Below are 22,653 nucleotides of genomic sequence, written 5' to 3'. Positions count from 1 at the left end.
TCATCTCAAGGAGAAGCTTTGGAGATGGTCTTGCTTGACTGGTTAAGGATTAGGGGGATAGAAAAGAGAAAGATGACAAATATATGATTTATCCGATAACATGTGTTTGTGTCCCCCCCAAATTCATATTCATATTCAATATTTGGAGGTGATTAGGTCACAGGGGCAGAGACCTCATGAATGGGATTAGTGCCCTTATGAAAGAGACCCCCAAGAGCTCCCTCACCCACTCTGCTATGTGAGGCTATGGCAAGAAGACAGCCATCTAGAAACCAGGAAGTGGGTTCTCACCAGACAATGAATCTGCCAGTGCTTTGATCTTGGACTTCCCAGACTCCACACCTGTGATAAATAACTATCTGTTGTTTATAAGCCACCCAGGCTATGGTATTCTGTTATGGCAGCCAGAATGGACTAAGACACCATGTGAAATGGGTGGCTCAGGTTCTTTAAAACATCATGTTAGATTTAAATAATGGTGGGTACTGGTAAAAAGAATGGTTAGAAAGACTTATTTAACTTTAAAGACTTAATTGGATGGGCTGTTCATCCTGTCCAAATAAACATGGAAATACTTAAATAGGGTTTCTATGTGCCAAGTGATAGATACCATTCAGCTCCTCCTAACTAATACACACCAACATCTACCAGCACTACACCACGAGAAGCAGGCCCTCTGGCCTTTGTTGGTGTCTATGGGATAAGGATAGTTTATGATGAAGAAATGGGAAGTTGATATACGGTATCAGAAGTGCAAAGGCTCTGGAACCAGATTCTAGGCTCAAATGACAGCTCTACCCTTACTAGGTATATGACCTTGAGCAAGTTATTTAAGACTTTGAGCCTCAGAAGTCTCATCCATAAAAGAGGGATGATAATAGTTTTGTTAAGATTAAATGAGTGAATATATATAAGCACATAGAACAGTGCCTTGTGCATGGGAAACACTCAATAAACGTGAGCTATGATTATAGTGCAGGAGACCTCATCTGGACCATCTCTGTGACACTGTTTTTTGTTGAGTCAGCCTAAGGCAGTGACCAGCGTGTTCCCATGCTATCTCAACCATCATAAGATCAACTAAAGTTTTAGAAACAAGATCCACCTCTAGTTTTTGCACATCACATCAGGCTGTAAGGATCCAGAGCTGGGAAGGGGAGTTCTTGGTAGCACAGAGTCAGGAAGAAAGAACAGATAACCAGGTTAAAGCAAGTCAGGGCATATTCATCAGACTCTCCCAGGGCTCAGACTGTTATACCACAGGCTTCAGGAAGAGTGGGAAAGATGGAAGGAAAAGCTGCAAGACAGGAAACAGGATGGGACTCGGGAGGCAAAAAAATCACCCTGTGGTCCCATCCCAGTTCTATGTAAATGACCTAACAACGGGGTCTCTATTGGAGGCTGGCTTATAAATTGTAAATCACAGCATTCATTTCAAGTCAGTTCAACAAGCAGCTACTGGGCATCCTCTATATGGCAGGCACTGTGCTAAGCTCTGTGGATATATTCAAAACAAATAAGACTCAGACCTACACCAACACAAATATACAATGTTAGTTCTGGGAACGAGGACACGCACGTTGTGTTTGGTGGAGCCATTCTCTCACAAGACGTTGTTGCTCCCTCTGCCTGGAGCGCCAGACCTACCTTTTATCCCCCAGGTAACTTTTTCTCCCTCTTCAAGGTGCAGCTCAGGTGCCCTCTCCTGCAGGAAGCCTTCCCTCCAACATCCCCAATCTAGGTGAGGCTCCCACCTCTGCCCATGTCTCTAAAGTCACCATCACTCACTGGATCCAACTTTGCTGGATTATAAATCTGTCCCCACTGTAGACTTTAGGCTCCGTATCTTTGTATTCAAGCGCAGTGCACAGAGCTGGGTGTACCAGAGGTGCTCAGTGTTATGTTTACTCACCTGGCCCGTTAATCGAATGGCAAAGAAGCGTGGGAGGGCAATAAAGGAGAGCAATAAGCCGTCACAGCAGAGGCTTTGGCAGACACGGAGGGGCACAGAGGGGTGGGGCGGGGAGCCTCTTCCTTCTGAGGCGACTGCTGCCTCTGGCAGCTTCCTGGTGGGCAGCAGAGGCCTTTCCACGCGACGCCCCTGGCGGCAGGGAGAGTCAGCCGCCTCGCGGGGCAGTGCAGACACAAGGCTCCCCGCTCTCCGTCTACACCCAGGCCATCCTCCTCGCCCTGCATGACCCATAACCAGGATGGAGAATGAGAGCCAGGGCTGCGATGGCTGTGGGTTTCCGGGGTTTATGATATTTTAACTGACAAAAATCATTTATTCCATCTCGTTGTCCTTCACTCCAGCTTTCCGCTCCAGAGCTTTCCCTCATGGTTTCATTATACGCTTCTCCCTGCCTTGGCCCTCCACAATATAACCGACAGAATCACTTTTAACATAAATGAATTCATTCTTAAAAGTCAAGGTTTTATCTATACTATTTTATACTCTCATAAATGGAATTTTTAATGGCTGCATAATATCCCAAAGCATGGATGTACCTTATTTCACTTACTGTTAGGTTTTTTAACTTTTAACTATTATACGTTTTGCTAGGATGAACACTTTTATACATAAAACTTTATTCACATTTCTGATTTGGTTAGAAGAGTTTCCCAACCGTGGAACCAGATCAGAGTATAAACAGTTTTAGAAATTTCATACATGTTACCAAATGCTCAGTGAGCTAATTTTTGGAGACTTTTACAACATATCTTGCAAAAGCTGAAGACTAGGTGGCGGGTCACAAAGTCAGGGCTGGAAAGTGCCGGCTCTGTCTCCACCAGTGCGACCTGGCATCTCACCACGCACCTCCCACCACACGTGCAGGGTGAGGGTGTGCAGGCAAATGCGGCCAGAAGAGAGGCGGCCGAGGAAGCCCTCAGACCACAAAGCCTCCTGAATAGAGTATGTAACCTTTCAGTTACTGCATTTTGCTCCAGGTTGAAGTGATGAGTGTTTCTGGAAAGGTAAACGTGCTCCGTCTCTAGGCTACACCCTCCTCCTGAGACCCACAGCGGGACATCCAGCTGACTCCTTGCCGCCTCCTCAAGGGGGCCTCTTGGTCATGTTCAGTTTTAAAGCACCACGATATTCTCTTGCAAACCTGCTGTTATTTTCAGTAAATGGCATCACCGGCCACCCAAATGTTCCAGACAGAAACGTGGAAGCCACTCTTGCTTCAACCAATCATCAAGCGCTGCTGACTCCTCATCTCCTAAACAGACCCTGAACCCCTCCTCTACTCTCCACACCCGCTGCTGTTCTCCCGGTCCAGACAGGAGTCCCCTTTTCCAGGGACTCGGCAGTAGCTTCCTTCTAAAAGGCCTCCTCACATCCATTCTCGTCCCCACTCAGTCCACCACCCGCTGCTACCACGATTCGTTAAACGGAAAGCATGTTACCACCCTGCCTCAACTCCACCACTGGCTTCCCACTGCCTGAGAACAGTGCCCACCCGAAGTTCTTCACGTTGCCCGGAAGGTCAGCCTGTATCCCTCACCCCTGGCTCTCCACACAGGCCACTGGACTCCATGCACACGTATCCACTCCAGGCTTCAAACCTGCTTCATACACCCGGGGTCTGGAATGTTCCCACCACCTGGGTAACTCCTCAGTCTTCTTAAGGTGTTGTTTAAACACCACTTTCTTAGAAGCCCCCCTTTAACTCTCTGGACAAGAAGCCCTCTTGTTAACTGCTCCCAAAGAAGCCCATGCGTGGCCTCGGGGCTTCACAACACTTGTTACACGTATAATATTTCCAATTATTGCTTTAACTCCATGAGCGGGATTTGAACAGGGCAAGGACTAGGCTGATTTCATTCACCGATGAGTGGCAGCACTCATCCCATGGAGAGCCAGTGACCTGACGGACTCTTGATGAAAATCCACATCTATTAGATGTGAAAGCCTCCACTGTAAACAAAAATTAAGCTTTCAGCTTAATGATCTGAACTTGCATATTTGCACTAAACTGTGACTGTCCTTGTTTTCGTTATTTTTATTATAGCTACACTGTTACTTTCAATACTTCTCCTAACAGTCAATGAACAAGTCTGTATTTAATTTTCCGTTAAGTAGTATGCTTCGGGAGGTTCACATTCAAGTCCTCCTATTTCCAATATGTTCATACTAACCAAAAAAATTCTTAGAAGGAAAAAAAAAAAGATTTTATTGATACTATTAGTTTCCAGTGGTCAAAATCTGGTATTTTTCCCCTTTGTTCAAATCAGTGTATGACATTTTGGCAGAAATATATTCTAATTTCTGCAGGAATTATCAAAGAACTATGATATTTGGCATTTAGCTCCAGAAATAAAACCAGCAGAGGGAGCATAAGAACATAAAATTAGTTTTCTAAATCCCCATGGATTAGTAAATGCCATGTTTTGGCCTCTGGGTATGGCTATTAGACAGATTCCATCACTAACTCACATTTTTATATGACCTTCTGTACTGTAACAGAGAGTGATGGGTCAATGGCTGACTCCGTACACATACTGAAGACTTGTCTGCTGTTGAGTTTGGATCTGGAGTGATTAGATCCCCAAGATCACTCTTTAATGGATCTGGGTTCATCTTAAGGTCTTTGTTTGGGGAGTAAGGGACTGAGGAGGTTAGAACCAACCCTCCATTCACAGCCCCTTTCTCCAGAATTGTGTCTGGCCGAGTTTGGGACCTCCCAGGGCCCAGATGGACTTACTGCATAGGAAGAGCTCAACAATGTTTGAATCATTGTGGAATCTCTCAGATGCCCTTGTTCTAGCTTTAAATGAATGACCTGTGCTGTAGTCAGACTGGAGATGGGTAGATACTACTGTCTAGGAATAATAACAAATTAGATAGGTGACCTGCTACATTTATTTGCCTTCGTGTTAGATAACAACCTTCCTGGGCTACGTCCTGTCTTCCTCAAAGATATTTCAAGATGAAATCATGTGAAAATATTCTACACTCTTTCAGAAAGGTAAGATACAATATCAGGTAGTATTTTATATTGGAACTAATCTGGAAGACATGAAATCCTTGGGCCACCCCTGGCTCACCTCACAGCAGTAAGAAGCAGCTACTTACCCCTTTCCTGATCCGGAGGCAGCAGTACAGAACTCGGAAAATTCCTATCGGTGCTCTGGGCAACGTCTGACTTCTAAAGAGCCAGAAGGTCGAGCTGAAAGCCACCTCTGCCTCAACCAAATCTGGGAACTCTCCAGCCTGTCACAGCCTCTAAAATTTTACCACAGGTCTATCCACTCCCCGCTCTCCCATTACCATAGCCACGCTGCGAGGGACAGTTTCCTACTAGCTCTCCCATCACACTCTCTACTCTACTACCAGAGCAATCTTTTAAAATCCGATCAGGTTAACTTCTTTGCTTAAAACTCTTTCACCGTTTTCCCCTGATGTCAGGATAATGCTCTCAGTGATCTGAACTGACTCTCACTTCCTTTCTGGCTGACACCCGCCCCCCCCCCACCCATACTCAGTATTCCAGCCAAAAAGAGTTACTAGGCGCTCCCAAGAGAGCCACGCTTTTTGCAAATCCCCAGGCCTTGGACTACGCTGGTTTGTTCTGCCTGCCCTGTTCTCCCCACTTCTCTTTCATGAACTCAACACTTACTCCTCCGCCACAATCTTAGGTCAAAGTCATATCTTCCCCCCCCCCCGGGGGGAGACCTTCCGTGACAACTCCCACTCCCACTCCCATCCCAGCATTGCGCCCGCTCCGTGTTCTCGGACATGCTTGGTGCTGGTCCCCTGTGCCCCAGACGCTCCTCCACACACCCCGGCCCCCAGGCACTATAATTACTGTTTAGCTTCTGTCTCGCTCACTGGGCTGTGAGGAATTTGAGGACCATGACGATGCCTTTTCTTTCTGTGACTGGGGTAGTGGCCGAGGTCGACCAGGGAGAGCCCAGGAGGTGAAGAGACGAGGTTCCCAGGCAGAACGCACCACGACGACCCCAAAGGAGAGGAGGAAGAGAAGTCAGAGACTTCAACGCGGGAGGAAGTGTGTTACAGGAGCCGATCGAGGGCAGTCACAGCACGAAGGAATGGCCTCAATGTAAAACGCTACCAAGAACTTAGACAGGACAGAGTTGAAAACATGTCCACTGGATTTAGCTACCAGCAGGCCACTGGCCACTTCGGGGAGGGCAGGGTGAGAGGAGTGACAGAGACAAGCCAAACTGCAGGTGGCAGGAAAGCCAACGGGAGGGAAGAAGGCAAAGCAGCTGGGAAAATGATACTTTTTTAAGAAGCGTTGCTGACTGCGACAACGTGAAGGTATTATGCTAGGTGAAATAAACCAGGCACAGAACAGCAAATACTGCACAGTTCCCCTCATACGCAGTGCACAGAGACAGAAAGCAGAATGGTGGCTGCCAGGGGTGGGGGGGGGGGAAGGGGTTTCATGGGCACAGAGTTTCTGTTTTGCAAGATGAAGAATGTTCTGGAGATGGATGGTGGTGATCAGTGCACAACAATGTGAATGTACTTAATGCCACTGAATTGAACACAAAAATGGTCAAAATCATCAATTTTAGGTTGTGTACATTTTACTGCAATTGAAAAACAAAGGAAAAAAGCGGCACTGCTGTTAAGAAAATAAGATGGGATCAGAGGGGTTTTGTTTGTTTTTTAACAGAGGCAAGAAACTCAGCATGTTAGGAACTTGAGAAGAGTTGGTCCAAAGGGAGACCAAAAGATTAACTTTCCACGTGGAGACCCCGAGGAGGATGAGTCTGGGGCCAAGGACAGCACGAGGCGGGAGGGCAAGCGATGCGGGGAAAGCGAAGGAAAAGCTTGCTTGTTGGGGAGGGAAGATGGGGTGGCCAAGAAATAAACATTTTTAAAAAGCTTCTATCTGATAACCTCTGTTCTTCTTTGAAGGAGGCCTGGGGAGAGTGGGGAGGGTCTGCAAAAGCTGCTGAGGGACGGAGAGAAGGAACATACTGTGTACGAAGGACTGAGAGCCGGGTTACGGGAGGGGCTGTGAGGCAACTCCTGAGTCTGGACTGGAATGACAACTGCACTGGGGACGATGAGCTGAGGCTCGTGCCGTGACCCCAAAGCTGAGTGCGGACTCCGTGGCTGAGTGCGCAGGAGAGACGTGGGTACTCTGAACCACAGGTGAAATTTACCAGCAAGGAGGAACAAGGGCGCCTGAGCTGAGAATGCTGGGAAACGCGTGGCTGAAGTGATGGGGAGGAAGGGAAGATGGGGCAGAGACGCTGGGCAGTGAGGGATCAAGGGAAGGACTGCTCAACAAGGGCAAGAACAAGTGCAGGTGGAGTTAAGGGCTTAGGGAAGCCAAGGATTAGGAGACTGAAGTCAGCAGTGAAACAGTCCTGACGTGAGATAGTTTCAGGTCCCCACCAGGCCAGGCTTGGTCAGAGTGTAGGTGGCTAAAAAGAGAAATCCAATCAGGAAAGACCTGGGTTCTATCCACAGGGGAGGTTTCTATGTGCTCTTCCTCCCTCCGGTGTAGATAATTAAGATGATCTTTTATGAATCTTTCCCCTGGATTCAATTTTCTCTTTATTGCATTGCTCTTTTCCCCTTTAGGAAATCCCTTATGAGCTAGGTACTATCCCATTTTACATCCTCATTCACCTACTTTTGTTCTTATATGACATCTAAACTCAATATTAACCTTGTTCTATACTGAATCATGGGCTGGTCAACTGCAGAAGACACAAAAGCCCATTAAGAACCAGGAAAACAGTCAGTTATTCATTCTCCAGGGTCAACATCACATGTTAAAAATACTAGTAAAAAATTAGTCATCATCATTTACTCAAGTCTTTCAAAGGTTAAGTGTGGATACAGTCTATCACCTTGCTTAAATGACCTTGAGCAGACCAGTAACATAAAGGGGGCCTTGAAAAGAGCCCCAGAGGAAGGAAAACTAAAGAGGAACTTGTACCTTTTTATGTAGGCTAGCTACCCACGACAAATCTATTTTTCATGTCATTTGTCTTGGAAGTAGGAGTCTGTCTTACATACCATTTTCTCGCTCCAAGGATGGCAAGGACAGACCGAGGCAGCTGTCCTTCTGTCCAACTGTTTGTGCAGTGGCCACACAGCCTCAAACAATGTCTCATTAACATATGCCAACAAGGGCTTTCTCCAGCGTGACGTGACAAAGACCAAATCACCACCATTTTTGAAATAGACTGTTTGCTCTTTTGTTTGACTGATGGAGAAAATTTCTGACATTGTATCTTGCTGAACCATTCTGAAATCAGTCACACGTATCACGTGTATCTTTGCACAAGCCCAGACTGTACCTCGTCCCTTTCACACCACATCATGTGAACGTCAGAACATGCAGCAGGCGATAGGTCACTGTGAGAGCAGCACATGGAGGGTCTGCTTTCAATCCCACCTGTATGTCCTCTGAATGTTGTGACCAGGGTGCAGTTTTCTTGCTCCAGTTTGAGGATGGTTACTTGGCCTGAGTGGTCACCAATAAACCCATGCCGGGTTTCAACATCAAATCTGTCACGTAAGCATTAAGGATCGTTTCTCAAAAGTGAGTGGATGGCTTACCCCCCCTCTCTCCACACACACGCCAGAAAAAGCATAAATGTCAAAGAAATGTGCAAATCTCACGGGAGGAGAACTTGAATATAATGCTGAAAGACACAAAAAGTGGACATAACACAATGAAAGACATTACTTACTGGATGGTAAGACTCAACATGATAAACATGTCAATTGTCACAACATGAATTTATGAATTTAATATAATCCCTATAAAAGTATCAACACGTGTTTTTTTTTTTTCCTACAGTTAGGTATGTTCATTCTAAAGTTCACATAGAAAAATAAATAAGCAAGAACAGCCAGGAATACTCTGAAAATGAGAGTAATACAGTATTGTGATGGGGGAGGTTAGCCCTACCAGATATTAAAACATGTTATAAAGTCTCTTTAATTGAAAGTGTGGTGCTGAAATAGACAAACAGACCAATGGAACAGAAAAGAAAGTCTAGAAATAGGCCCAAAAGCATGCAGAAATTTAGTACATATCTGATAAAGGTGGCTTTTCAAATGAATAAGGAAAAGAAGGGCAAAAAGAAAAGTTGGCACAAACTGAACCAGTCATTTGGAAAACTAAAACAGGATTTGTACTTCACTTTATACCAGGATGAACTCCAATGTAAAAAATGAAAAATGTAAGTTCTAGATGGGAGAGTTCCTTTATAACCTTGGAGTGGAAAAAGCTACGACTCAAATACACAAACAACAAACAAATGCCATAACAACTTTTGCAACTGATGTCACAAAAGGCCCGAATACCTAATATAAAGAGAGCAATCAAGAAGAAGATTACAAACCTAATAAAAAACAGGCAAGATACATGAATGGATAGTTCAAGAAATGACAATGGTGCTTTGCAAAAAAAAAAAAAAATTAACCTAGCAGGCTATCCTTTGAAAGGCTGCTATCACAAGATTGGCATGGCGTCTGGGAACTTGGATTTCAGGAGGGTTCCCACCATTAACAGACAAAAGTGGCTGACTGTGCCTTAACTGTACAAACAATATGGTTTATGCCAAACACCTGCTTTCCTTCTGGGAGTCTGGTTTTCTTTTTTTTTTCTTTTGGTCACGCCACGCGGCATGTGGGATCTTAGTTCCCTGACCAGGGATCGAAACCGTGCCCCTTGCAGTGGAAGCACGGAATCTTAAGCACTGGACCGCCAGGGAAGTCCTCCTTATGGGAGTCTGGAATTTTGATACATGCAGGAAGAGGGTGCTTGTGTGCCCAGTCAGTCTCCAGTAACTACCCAAGGCCCTGAGTCTCTACTGAGCTTCCCTGGTTGGTAATGCCTAGCAATCCTACTTGTAGAGATCTACCCCAGAGGCACAATGGCCAAAATATGAATTGACACATGCCTGAAGCTATTCACTCCGTATTACAGTAAGATCTAAAGTTTGAAAACAACCCAAAAGTCCATCAAAAGAGGACTTATTAACTATGATACATCCATGCAAAAGAATATTACACAGCTGGGAAATTTGACATGGAGTACTTTCCAGGATATATATATATATATATGTATATGTATGTATATTTTAAATAGAGACTTAGATGTTACAGCCTTAATAGCCTTCTGTTAACTTTATATTTATTATTATTTTAAAAAAATTTTGGCTGCACCCCACGGCGTGTGCGATCTTAGTTCCCTGACCAGGGATCGAACCTGCACCCCCTGCACTGGAAGCGCCGAGTCCTAACCACTGGACCCCCAGGGAAGTCCCTCCAGGATAAATTATTAAGTGTGGGGGGGGAAAGCCAAGGTTTATGAAAGTTTATATGCTACACTACCTTCGTGTAAGAAAGAGGGAAACATAAATATAAGTGTGTGTGTGTGCTTATATTTACAAAAGGAAGCACTTTGATAAATCAAGATTGATCAAAAATGGCTGCCAATGGAAAAGTGAGAAATAAGCTGAGGGGACAGGGGTGGTAGTGAGACTTCTCTCTCATTACATTGTTTCCATTATGGAATCTTATAATTATGTTACATGTGAAAAATACTCATAAATTTTTTTAAATCCCCTAAATCAACAACAAAGTAAAGTGAATAAACCTGCTGTCAACTTGCTGATACAACCACAGAGTTAAAAGAATTATTTCAAGTGACTTTAAAACACAGCATTTTGACTATACATTCTTGGTAGAATATATTCTCAGGACAAAGAAAGCTACAAAAAAAATCTAAAATCTTATTCAGTAGTCTTGCTATTATAATATTGCTATTACTATTTAAAACAACTTAAATATACCATGGGATAAAGCAAATAAGGAATTATGCTGATGTTTAGGAACAAAGGTTTTTAGCCCAAAAGAATCAAGTACAAAAATGAAGTAAAAACTCTATAATGTTAAATTTGAATTAGAAATATTATGTGAACTAATCATTTATTTTCTTTTTTAAAATACACATACATATATTTGCTAGCTGTCTCTGAATACTATTTCTCACTAAGAGAAATGGCCGATTCCAGCACTGGGACAGGAAGGTACCAGATGAGCTTAAGACATGTCGTGTCAAAAAGCAAAGACACTGGGGCTTCCCTGGTGGCGCAGTGGTTGAGAATCTGCCTGCCAATGCAGGGGAAACAGGTTCGAGCCCTGGTCTGGGAAGATCCCACATGACACGGAGCAACTGGGCCCGTGAGCCACAATTGCTGAGCCTGCGTGTCTGGAGCCTGTGCTCTGCAACAGTGAGAGGCCCGCGCACCGCGATGAAGAGTGGCCCCTGCTCGTCACAACTGGAGAAAGCCCTCGCACAGAAACGAAGACCCAACACAGCCAAAAATGAATAAATAAATAAATAAATAAACTAAAAAAAAAAAAGCAAAGACGCTATCAAAGGCTAGTGGGGCTGTATCAAAAAGACATAGGAGCCAATATGATGTGGTTCTTACTGGCCAAAGATGGGACAATATGAGCATCAAAAAAAAGGGGGGCAATTTACTGAAATATACTGAATATATTATTAAAAAACAAAACCCTAAGAGTTTATAATAATGCTCAAAGCCAGAGTGATTGGCATTTAGTATGATATGAGGAACTATGAAAATCAGGATAATCTTAATAGCTTTTCAGTACTCTTTCCACGAATAGGAATAGATAGAAGAGAATGCTTGGTGGAAAGGCATTTGACTATATAGGGTGACATCTTGGAAATATCTCCAACAGGAATCAATTCTTAAAATGAAGAGTACCTGAATTAGTTTTGTGGAAGCATGAAAAATGTGACCAAAACTTGGTCAAATGACAGACTGAAAGGTGAGGCTAGGTAAAGTATCCACAAAAATAAAGACCAGCAATTGAAGTGGGGAAGGAAAACAGTTCTATTTCCTACATCAACCTGCCATGGGACCTTTGGGAAATACCTCCATTCTGCTACATCTGGTTGTGCAGAGGGCTAGCTCAAAGATTTTAATACCCAAGTTCTAATCCTGGTTCTGCCAGGTAACAGTCATGTGACCTCGAGAAGGTTTCTTAATCTTTTTGAGCCTCTCTGAGGCTTTTCTTTTTTTTTTTCTCACACACACACTGTATTTTACTTTTACAAGAGACAAATAGACTGACACCAAGCATTGTACATGGATGACCACAACACAAGCAACAATGATTGCAATTACCAAACACGAAACACACTCATACTATGTCATAATATTGACATTCAGTCTGGTAATCCTCCACTGTAACAGCTCCTTTACTTTGCAGTGAAAATTGATTTGTATATTCTTTGTCTGAGGCTTTTCTACACGTGAAAATTGAGAATTAGGTCTTTATTTATTTTTTTTTAAAATTAATAACTACTTTATTTATTTATTTATTTTTAGCTGTGTTGAGTCTTCGTTTCGTGAGAGGGCTTTCTCTAGTTGCGGCAAGCGGGGGCCACTCTTCATCGCAGTGCGCGGGCCTCTCACTATCGCGGCCCCTCCCGTTGCGGGGCACAGGCTCCAGACGTGCAGGCTCAGCAGTTGTGGCTCACGGGCCCAGTTGCTCCGTGGCATGTGGGATCTTCCCAGACCAGGGCTTGAACCCGTGTCCCCTGCATTGGCAGGCAGATTCTCAACCACTGCGCCACCAGGGAAGCCCGGTCTTTATGTTTTGATAGTGAACAAAGTAACATTATGTAGAAGCACTATGTAAACTCTCAGGGACTGCAAATATAAGATATTCTCTTCTTTTTCCTCACCTTCACTTCCTTATTACTGTTGTTGTTGTTAACATGATAGTTCACTTAATATTTGAAGCATCAGATCTTTAGCCAAAGCAACAAAGATTTTGAGGTGATTCCGAAATTGATAATTCAACTTGTGAACTAGTCAGTCTCTGTCATCCTTTATTTCTCTACTTGAATTTTGGTTACTTTCATTGCTTATTTACTTCTCTGCTAAGAGGCCTGAAAGAAGAGGAAAAAGGGTGATGTCAATCTGACTTATTCTATCACTTGTTGGCTTGACTATCTGAGGTGTAGATGGGAGAGAATTAATCCGTCTGTAGAAAACTCTTATGTACACCACCGGTGCCCACTATGAAGAGAAATAGGGGTCATAATATTATTCTGAACATTTTATGTCATTTTAACAGATCTTCTTCCTTTCCTTATCACTAAAAAACTGAAAAACCAAAAAAACCAAAAAACCGAAAACTGGTAAGTACAGAAGGTGGCAGAAAGAAGAGGAGGGGTGAGGTGATGGAGGAGGGGTCCCATGAAAAAAGCATGTTTAAAAACTGGATTTTAACGTGAACCCCAACGCTGTATGGGTTGCCTGTTAACAATCTATGCATCAGGCAGCTCCCAGAAAAAACCCTGCAGCCTTGGGAAAGTTGCGTGGGTCTCGGCTGCAAAAGCAGTGCTGTTATGCATCAGCATGTGGCACTGGGAAAATACCAGGCAGACAGATGCTCCCAGGTGCAAGGGCTGGCACTGTGGTTCCAGAATTGGAGCTAAGAAGGCAGAGCTGGTAGAGGTGAGGGAGTCTTCTGGAAGGGTCTCTCTGTCTGCAGTATTGCAGCTGCCTTCCACCTTAATAGCAAGGTTGGACTGGAGGGTCATTTGCACTGGGGAAGGAAGCCTGAGGCTTTCACTACACACAAAAGTTTCTGATAGCCAATCACATGATTTTTTTCTGCTTGGTAAACCACATGGCAAGAAGAGTTGAAAAATGAAGATGACTTTTGGAGATGCCGGAAGAGAGGAGTCAAAGACTATAAGAGTCAGGACAAGTTTAACTCTGTGTATTTGTGGGGTTTTTTGTGTTTTTTTTTCATTTTCAGATCGTTTAAAAAGTAAACTTCTTAAGGGCAAGATCTGTATTTTTTTCTATACTCCTTGGTTTGGTTAGGTGATACAGAAGATACATCACTAGGCTTGGCTAGTGATATAGAAGCCAGCATGTTAAGAACAAATTATATTGATGCCATTAGTTCTGTTCTCAGAGGGATAATGCAGTATAATGGGAAAAACCAGCAGTCCAAGGCAGAAGACCTGGGTTCTGGTGGTGATTTTCCTACATACCAGCTGGGTGGCTGCAGATAGGCATGTGACCCTCTCTGGGCTTCAGCTGGCTCACCTGTAAATGAGAAATTGGATGGATGATCTCTAAGGGAGATCCAATTCTAACACTACAAGAAATCATTCATCTATTGGCAGGAGAGTTCATGTATTTCGATTCAAGCATTATGCTTGTCTGAACTGGCTTTTAGAAAGTAAACTTTGGAGTTTCTTTCTTTAACCACCCTCTCAAAGATAAGTTGATCTTGATTTCCATTCCTTGTCACCCTTGCTTCTGGTCTTCTTGGTAACATGCCACTTTTACAGCCTTCCATATGGCCATTCTCAGTTTCTTCATCTTGCCCTTCCAGTTGGAAAATAAGAGTGACATTAGCCTAAACACACACACACACACACACACACACACACACACACAACTACTGCCACATGTCTTCAAGGCAACAGCAAGGTGCAATACTTTGTCAGATGGTTGCAAATCACTAAACAGGCATATAAATACTAGATGAAAATCTGAAAGCAAGTCTTACTGTTTCATCCTGTTTTTGCAGACAAGTGATCTGTTTATAACTATTTCCTCATCTGTCAGAAGGTGGAGAGATTCTACGCTTTTTAAAGAAGAAACTCAGGGCCCTTTACTCCTTACAGTGGTGGCATCACCAATACAGGCTTCTCACTTGTCAGGCCTGTGTTCACTGGAGCCCAGGGGGCTGGATGTGAGGATTACCCAGCATTGGCAGCTGTTCACACTGAGCACATGGGCCCTGGAGACTTGAGAGATAAGAGTTAATATCGTTCTACACATCCTGGAAAAGTCTGGTACCTGGAACAAAGACCGTGCGTAGCATTACTGCGTAGATCCCAGTCAGCCTACTCTGGTCCCGGCATGGCGGCCTCTCAATAAATATTCTTAAAATGAATAGGAATCCTGTGGTTCTTCTGCCAGGCACCAAAATGGGAATGTTCCCAACCTTAATACCTATGTGTAAACTATTTCTGTTCAAAAATAAAAGACTGTATTTCAGTGACGGTTTTATCTCCATGTTCCATAATTCTTTCTGACAGCTGAGGCTCACAAATCTGGGCTGTGTACTGTCTAGATGTCAGACTTTGTATCACAGCAGACCCACAACCTGCTCGGCAGTAACTTATTTCAGGTGAAATTACTTTACTCCACCTACGTGAGGACCCTTAATGATTTATGTGTTAGGAAAGTTTACAAGCATCTTAATCAGTAGGGCAACTAGCAAATAAAACAAGAAACTTTCAAGTTGCACATACCCAAAATGTTCATGAAAGAAAGAAGTCAACAGCTAAGTTCCCACCAAGGGATTTTGTCCAGCAAAGGATACTGCAGGCCTGAGGCCACAGCACTGGTGCGATAACCTCCCAGGCGTTGCCCACTCTCAGAGCAGTGCCAGGCAAACTGCTTGTCCTGTCCCGTGCTCAGGACCCACTCCAGCTCCAGGACAAACAGGATCATCGTCACTCTGCTCTGATGCGCTAAAAGCCAAGAGACAAGAAAACAACCCATAAAGCATCCTAAAAGAGGCTGGTAAAGCATGGTCCACAGAGATGCATCATTCTCTCCTCCCCACCCCAGAGTAAGCTGAACAGTAGATAATCATTACAAACAAGGGCTAGAGCAGTGGTTCTCATCAGGGGGACAGGCATGCCCCTGGAGAAGACCACATCCGCGTTTCCGTAAGAAAATTTTCCCGGGACTTCCCTGGCGGTCCAGTGGTTAAGATTCCATGCTTCCAATGCAGGGGGTGTGGGTTCGATCCCTGGTTGGGGAATTAAGATCCCACATGCCACGTGGCGTGGCCCAAAAATAAATAAATAAATTAATTAATTAATTTAAAAAAAAAAAAAGAAAGAAAATTTTCCTAACACTCAAAGGGCCTGGACCACCTCTCTCAGACATGTTAGAACTGCTGGACTAAAGAAAGCCAGATCAGTGTGACTACGAAACACATTAGGAACAATGTTCTGCTAATAAACTCACTGGCGTCTGTTTATTTAAGCTTTAAAAAAAGCAAAGAGCATTACTGTTCTCCTTTTGATGAAGGCTGGCTTTTAAACCCACAACAAAGTTCTAGATGAATTTTCTGTGAGAAATCAAATGCTTGGAGCTTGGAGAGGAGGGCAGAATTATTCCCAAGTGCCATATTAAAAAGAATGGAATATCCCTTACGTCAAAGCGTACATAATGAGATAATGAGAGCAAATTTCCCAGGGTTGCTTATATACAAGGACAACACCATCACGGAAGTACTGCGTCACACAATTTCAGAGTTAGAAGAACTATTCATGTCATCTACTCCATCTCCCTATTTTACATGTGGGCAAACCGAGGCACGATTGAGTTGAGTAGTTTGGCCAAGGTCTCATGGCTTCTCAATTACCAAATAAAATCAGTAAAATATTCACTTTCTTCCTCTTACACAATTCCAGGGGGAGAGGTATAGGGGGTCCACGGCCACTGAACAGAGCTGACTGGAATAAACGAAGATTGATATCCCGGAACTTGGACCCACTGGGCTCTGTGCCCAGGAGCTGGCAGCCTGGTGGGCGAGAGGAGACTCATCCTGTGTGTGATGAGGTGACAGAGAAGACATCAGCTTCCCATTTGGATCATGAAAATAGGATTGGACATGGATGGATCAATGCAGCTCTATCAGCAATAACAGCATCACTGCCAATTTCTGAGTGTCTAACAAGTGCCAGGTACTTAAAGATACTGTCTTACTTAGTCGTTGTAATGACTCTGCAAAGCTGGGTGGTTTCCTCCTTTTACAGACACAACCCGGCCTTGCCAAGATGGCGCTTCTAGACTGGTTACCAAACAATACAGTCAGAACCATAGTGAATACCTCCAGGACAGACATTTCACCAAATGCCTGATGTTTTAAAATCTGATATTTGAAGCTTGGAGAATCTAAAGGGATTTAGAAGGGGTATAGAAACAATAATACTGTTAACAACTCTACACAGTATCTGCCTTTCAGAGAATCGGCCACCATCAAGATCAAAACGTTGTCTTAAACTAAAAGATGGGACTTCCTGGAGAAACTTCTGAAGATCTTGTCATGTCTGTGTCATCAAATGCCCAATTTAAGTTCCACCAATGGTGGAATAAAAGCGAACTCTCTAATGGTTCACTTTCAACTGTACCCACGTCTATTGCAGGCAGAACGTGGTCCCCAGCGCTTCGCTCCCTTTTCTCATGAAGGGGCCTTTGATCTTCTTACTGTTACTTTGTAAGTCCAAGGGGATGACAGTAGCCCAGAAGATAAGGGGGTTTACAGCCCTCTGAGCTGCCAGAGGAGGAGACGGAGGCTCAAAAATGTTACGTGACTTGCTCAAAGCTACATAATCAATGAGCGATGAGGCTAGAATTAAAACCCTAGTCTCTCTGCCAAAGTTGGTTCTCTTTCTCTGTCAGGCTGCCTATGACTACTGAAAAGACAAACAAAAACAAACAAAAAACAAACCCTAAAACTCAAAGAGCACATACTCTTTCTAAGGTGACAGAATTCTCTTATTCGAAAATAAACCCTTTGAAGATACATATGTATTGTTAAGCTTCAGGAACCTGGGCTTGAAGCCTGGCTGTACTTCTTAAATAGGAGCCATGATCTTGATCTTAGGGAGGAAGCATCCAGTTTCTCACAATTAAGTACAGTTGACTCTTGAACAATGCACATTTGAACCGCGTGGGTCCACTTATACGCAGATGTTTTTCAACAGTAAATACTACAGTACTACACGATCCGAGGTTGGTTGAATCCGCGGATGTGGAGGAACCGCGATACGGGGGAACCGCGGATACAGAGGCCCGACTATAAATTATACATGGATTATCCACTGTGGGGAGGGTTGGTACCCTTTACCCCCGCGTAATTCAAGGGTCAACTGTATGATGTTAGCTATAGTTTTTTATAGATGTTTCTCTCTCAATAGTGTATAATTCACTGATCTTTAGTATATTCACAATGTTGTGCAATCATCATAGAAAATGTACTATTTCCAGAACAGTTCCATCACCTCAAAAAGAAACCCATACCCCCAATTCCCCCTTCCCCATCCCTGGGTAACCACTAATTTATTTTCTGTCTCTATGGATTCTCCTATTCTTGACATTTCATATAACTGTAATCATACAATGTATGGTTTTTTGTGTCTAGTTTCTTTCTGTCTCTATGGATTCTCCTATTCTTGACACTTCATATAACTGTAATCATACAATGTATGGTTTTTTGTGTCTAGTTTCTTTCACTTAGCATGTTTTCAAGATTCATCCACATTGTAGCAGGTATCAGTACTTCATTCCCTTTTTATGGCCAAATAAGAATTCGCTGTATTGATATACTACATTTTGTTTATCCATTCATTCATACATGAACATTTTGGTTGTTTCCACTTTTTGGCTATTGTGAATAATGCTGCTATGCATAAGGGTATAAAAATATCTGTCCCTGATTTCATTTCTTTTGGGAATAAACCTCACTTGGTTGGGATGTACTTACCTTTTTATATATTGCTGAATTTGATCTGCTGAGATTTTATGTAGATTTTTTTGCATCTATTTTCATGGGGGATGCATAGATACTATGCATGTCTTGTTCACTATTATAATTCTCAGTTATTGGAACACAATAGGTACTCAATAAATACTGGATAAGTGATATGTGAAAAAAAATTAAAGAATAAATCCATAGGGAAATGAATTTTGGCTCAAAATCTAGAAATAAAGAACTCAATGCTTAGAATTTTCCAAAATCAGGAGGGGCTGCTATGTCTTTGGAGGGTATCAGAGGAGAGGCTGGATGATCATGAATGAGGTCACGAGATTTGGATGAAATGACGTCTAAGTGAAATGACGTCTACCTCTAATGTTCTGACCCCTGACATTGGCCTGGATGAAAAAAATCCTCAGTGAAAATTGCTCCTGATCTATACTATATAAAGGGCTTACAGTACACTGTCAATGTTGAAGACACAATAAAACCTGAATTCCTTCCCTTAGACAACATGCACACTTTCAGCCTTTTAAAATATTTAACCAAAAATGAAATGAGCTCCATGGAAAGCCAACCCTGGACCCCACTCTCCAAGTCTGCCACAGGGTTTCCAGGCAGTGGGGTGGAGCGGGCAGACAAAGGACAAAGGCTGTGTGTTCTGGAGTCACACTGACCTCGTCTGGCTTCACACTTTTCCAGCTACAAGACCACACGCCCAACCTCTTTGGGCCTCTGCTTCTTAATTCAAAAACGGGGATAATATTCACCACAAAGGGGTGCTGTTTTGTTCCCGCTGACTACTGTAAAGTTAAGTCCTCTCTTGTGGCAGTGGAAGCCATTGAGAAGCACTTCACAGTCTAAGACGATGAAAACACTGCTCTTGTTCCTACCTTGATAGTTTTTCACAGGAGTCATCTTGTTATAATCTTCTGATAAAAGAAACTCCTGCAAAAGAGAAGAAAAATACTAAGCAAAAAGAAATTCTTTAAGTGAATAAATATGTTTTGGTAAAACCGGATTGTATGAAGCAAACATCATCACAGAATTATATCTAACATTAATAGTTTGCCAATCAACTCAGCATTTTTTGTACCTCTTTAAAAGTAACAATCATAATTACAATCCAATGCAATTATCATAGTTTTTACCTTATAATTCTGAAGTTGATTTTCTTTTTTTTTCAAGTATACATGAGAAGAAAACTGGATCAAGTTCAAAGTCTTGATCCTGGTCAATTTTGAAGGTAAATCCAATTCAAATTACTTTTCTCTCTGTGGTGCTACAACTGAAATTTTGCAAGGCTCTGGCCAGTGAGCAAACAGATGGCAATCCTCTACTAGGGGAATAAATGAGCTATTTTAAAGATTCTATTTCTAATAACAGTAGCTTATTTCCTGGTACAACAAGCTTCTCAAGGCTGCATCTTACTCATCCCTACATCCCTACGGCACCTGGCACAGTACTTTGGTACAGTAGGTAGTCAACAAATAGTGAAAAAATGGACGTGTAAAAGGTATCTCCCAATCTGACGAGGTTAGTTTGGATGTCAAATGTACTCAAAAATATCAGTTTCTATATAACACATTGTGTGTACTCTTTGTGAGGACACACAGGAGGTGATTTTGTGTGTATGTTTGCATGCTTCACCTAAGCACATACAATGATCTATATGTAGAAGCCAACCAAGTGTTTATAAGTCCCAGCCAGGTTTTGAGTCCCTTAGCTTCTTTCAAATGCAAAATGCCCATATAGTATTAAACAGTAGGCTGTCAAATATAAGGAAAGCTGCGAAGTGTAATAAATTGATGCCTTTATCTGAACTTAAAAACAGAACAATGAGTCTTTTCAAAACATTTGGAGGCTTCCAGAATTTCTCCTTGATGACTTCAAGAAAGGTGGTGGGAGGACAGACACACAGACTCGTGACTTGCAATCTGGGTATTTACTGAGTTCATATAGTTTGTGTGATTTTTCAGAAGTAAATAATTATACTGTTTTTGTGATAGATGCCACAAAGTTAAATAAAGCACAAGGTGATGCGAGAGAATGAACGCGGTAACAAAGCTCCTCTGGGTGTCTGCTTTTCCATCCCAGCCCTCCTTAAGAAGCTTATCTACAAATGGATTTTCTTCGCCATGATTTTCTCAGTAATAACATTATTCAACTTGTCACTTTTAAAATTCGTATCATTATTCCTTCAAGGAGCGGCACTATATAAATTTCTCGTTTCTGAAGAGCTAGACTCACAATTGAAGAGAGAAGGCTAATTTTTAAAGAAGTCAAGTTGTTTTCCCATAAGGAGCTTATAGTGTGGGTAAGAAGCCACGCACGTGTCTGAGCAATGGTTCACTACCACCCTTAATCCCCGGCAAGAGTAGCTCAACCCTGGGCCCCATACTTAACAGTGTCCCAAATTTCCTAACAAACACACAAAACAAATTTCTTAAAGACGATTGTTACTTGAGCAAGTGTTTACTGAGTTCATCTAGTGCATATGCTATTTTGAATATACTGAACTGGTTCTTTAGCTTGGGGAAAAGGTACATTAATTCCTTTTGGAAACAGGCAGGGTATAAAATAAAACAACTTGTAGATCTGTGCTTAGGGTTAACATATACATACACAATACAATTACCAGTTCACTGCATAGGTAAACTTAATTTTGTGTTCATTTGTCTTTCCTATGAAAATAGATACATAATCATGGAGAAAGCATGGGAAATTGCCAGAATTCTTTTTCATTATTACTTTTTTGATCAAAGAAACAATACGCTATTCTAGGAATTGTAAGACTGATAAATACTAAAAAGTCTCTTATGATACCGTTTCTCAGAGATAATTATTATGGAAAGTATAATTGGAATAATAAAACAAAATATTAATATCATTTAACAATACTTTGTTCTGGTAACAAATCATGTACATCATTCCATATGAGTACATACTTATCAACTTCAATCTTTTTAATGATTGCATAGGATGTTTTGTAATGTCCTTCTATTGACAAATGTTTACACTGCTTCCAGTTTTCCTTATTAAAAAAATATCACATGAACCCACAGCCAACATCGTTCTCAATGGTGAAAAACTGAAACCATTTCCTCTAAGATCAGGAACAAGACAAAGTTGCCCACTCTCACCGCTATTATTCAACATAGTTTTGGAAGTTTTAGCCACAGCAATCAGAAGAGAAAAAGAAATAAAAGGAATCCAAATTGGAAAAGAAGAAGTAAAGCTGTCACTGTTTGCAGATGACATGATACTATACATACAGAATCCTAAAGATGCTACCAGAAAACTACTAGAGCTAATCAATGAATTTGGTAGAGTAGCAGGATACAAAATTAATGCACAGAAATCTCTTGCATTCCTATACACTAACGATGAAAAGTCTGAAAGAGAAATTAAGGAAACACTCCCATTTACCATTGCAACAAAAAGAATAAAATACCTAGGAATAAACCCACCTAAGGAGACAAAAACCTGTATGCAGAAAACTATAAGACACTGATGAAAGAAATTAAAGATGATACAAACAGATGGAGAGATATACTATGTTCTTGGATTGGAAGAATCAACATTGTGAAAATGACTATAAGACCCAAAGCAATCTACAGATTCAACGCAATCCCTATCAAACTGCCAATGGCATTTTTCACACAACTAGAACAAAAAATTGTACAATTTGTATGGAAACACAAAAGACCCCAAATAGCCATAGCAATCTTGAGAAAGAAAAATGGAGCTGGAGGAATCAGGCTCCCTGACTTCAGATTATACTACAAAGTTACAGTAAGCAAGACAGTATGGTACTGGCACAAAAACAGAAATATAGATCAACAGAACAGAATAGAAAGCCCAGAGATAAACCCACACACATATGGTCACCTTATCTTTGATAAAGGAGGCAAGAGTATACAATGGAGAAAAGACAGTCTCTTCAATAAGTGGTGCTGGGAAAACTGGACAGCTACATGTAAAAGAATGAAATTAGAACACTCCCTAACACCATACACAAAAATAAACTCAAAATGGATTAAAGACCTAAATATAAGGCCAGACACTATAAAACT

General features: G+C 42.2%; 1 protein-coding gene across 4 annotated transcripts in view; it reads right to left on the bottom strand.

The window, feature by feature from the left end:
* Positions 1 to 22,653, bottom strand: part of WDFY2 (WD repeat and FYVE domain containing 2) — a 176,601-nt gene that overhangs the window by 33,143 nt on the left and 120,805 nt on the right. For all 4 annotated transcript variants that reach the window (XR_452120.3, XR_009005991.1, XM_007193705.3 and 1 more), the window contains exons 4-6: positions 19,471 to 19,525; positions 15,407 to 15,557; positions 8,394 to 8,506 (exon numbers count right to left, since the gene is read on the bottom strand). Coding sequence is in view for 2 of the 4 variants with exons in the window: in XM_007193705.3 (XP_007193767.1) it covers positions 8,394 to 8,506; positions 15,407 to 15,557; positions 19,471 to 19,525 (319 nt within the window). In the remaining 2 variants the exon portion in view is untranslated. The remainder of the gene's footprint in view (positions 1 to 8,393; positions 8,507 to 15,406; positions 15,558 to 19,470; positions 19,526 to 22,653) is intronic.

The sequence above is a fragment of the Balaenoptera acutorostrata genome, chromosome 18 (genome assembly GCF_949987535.1).
Source record: "Balaenoptera acutorostrata chromosome 18, mBalAcu1.1, whole genome shotgun sequence".
NCBI classification, from domain to species: domain Eukaryota; kingdom Metazoa; phylum Chordata; class Mammalia; order Artiodactyla; family Balaenopteridae; genus Balaenoptera; species Balaenoptera acutorostrata.
The sequence above is the reverse complement of the archived record's forward strand: the minus strand, read 5'-3'. Positions and strand labels throughout refer to the sequence as shown.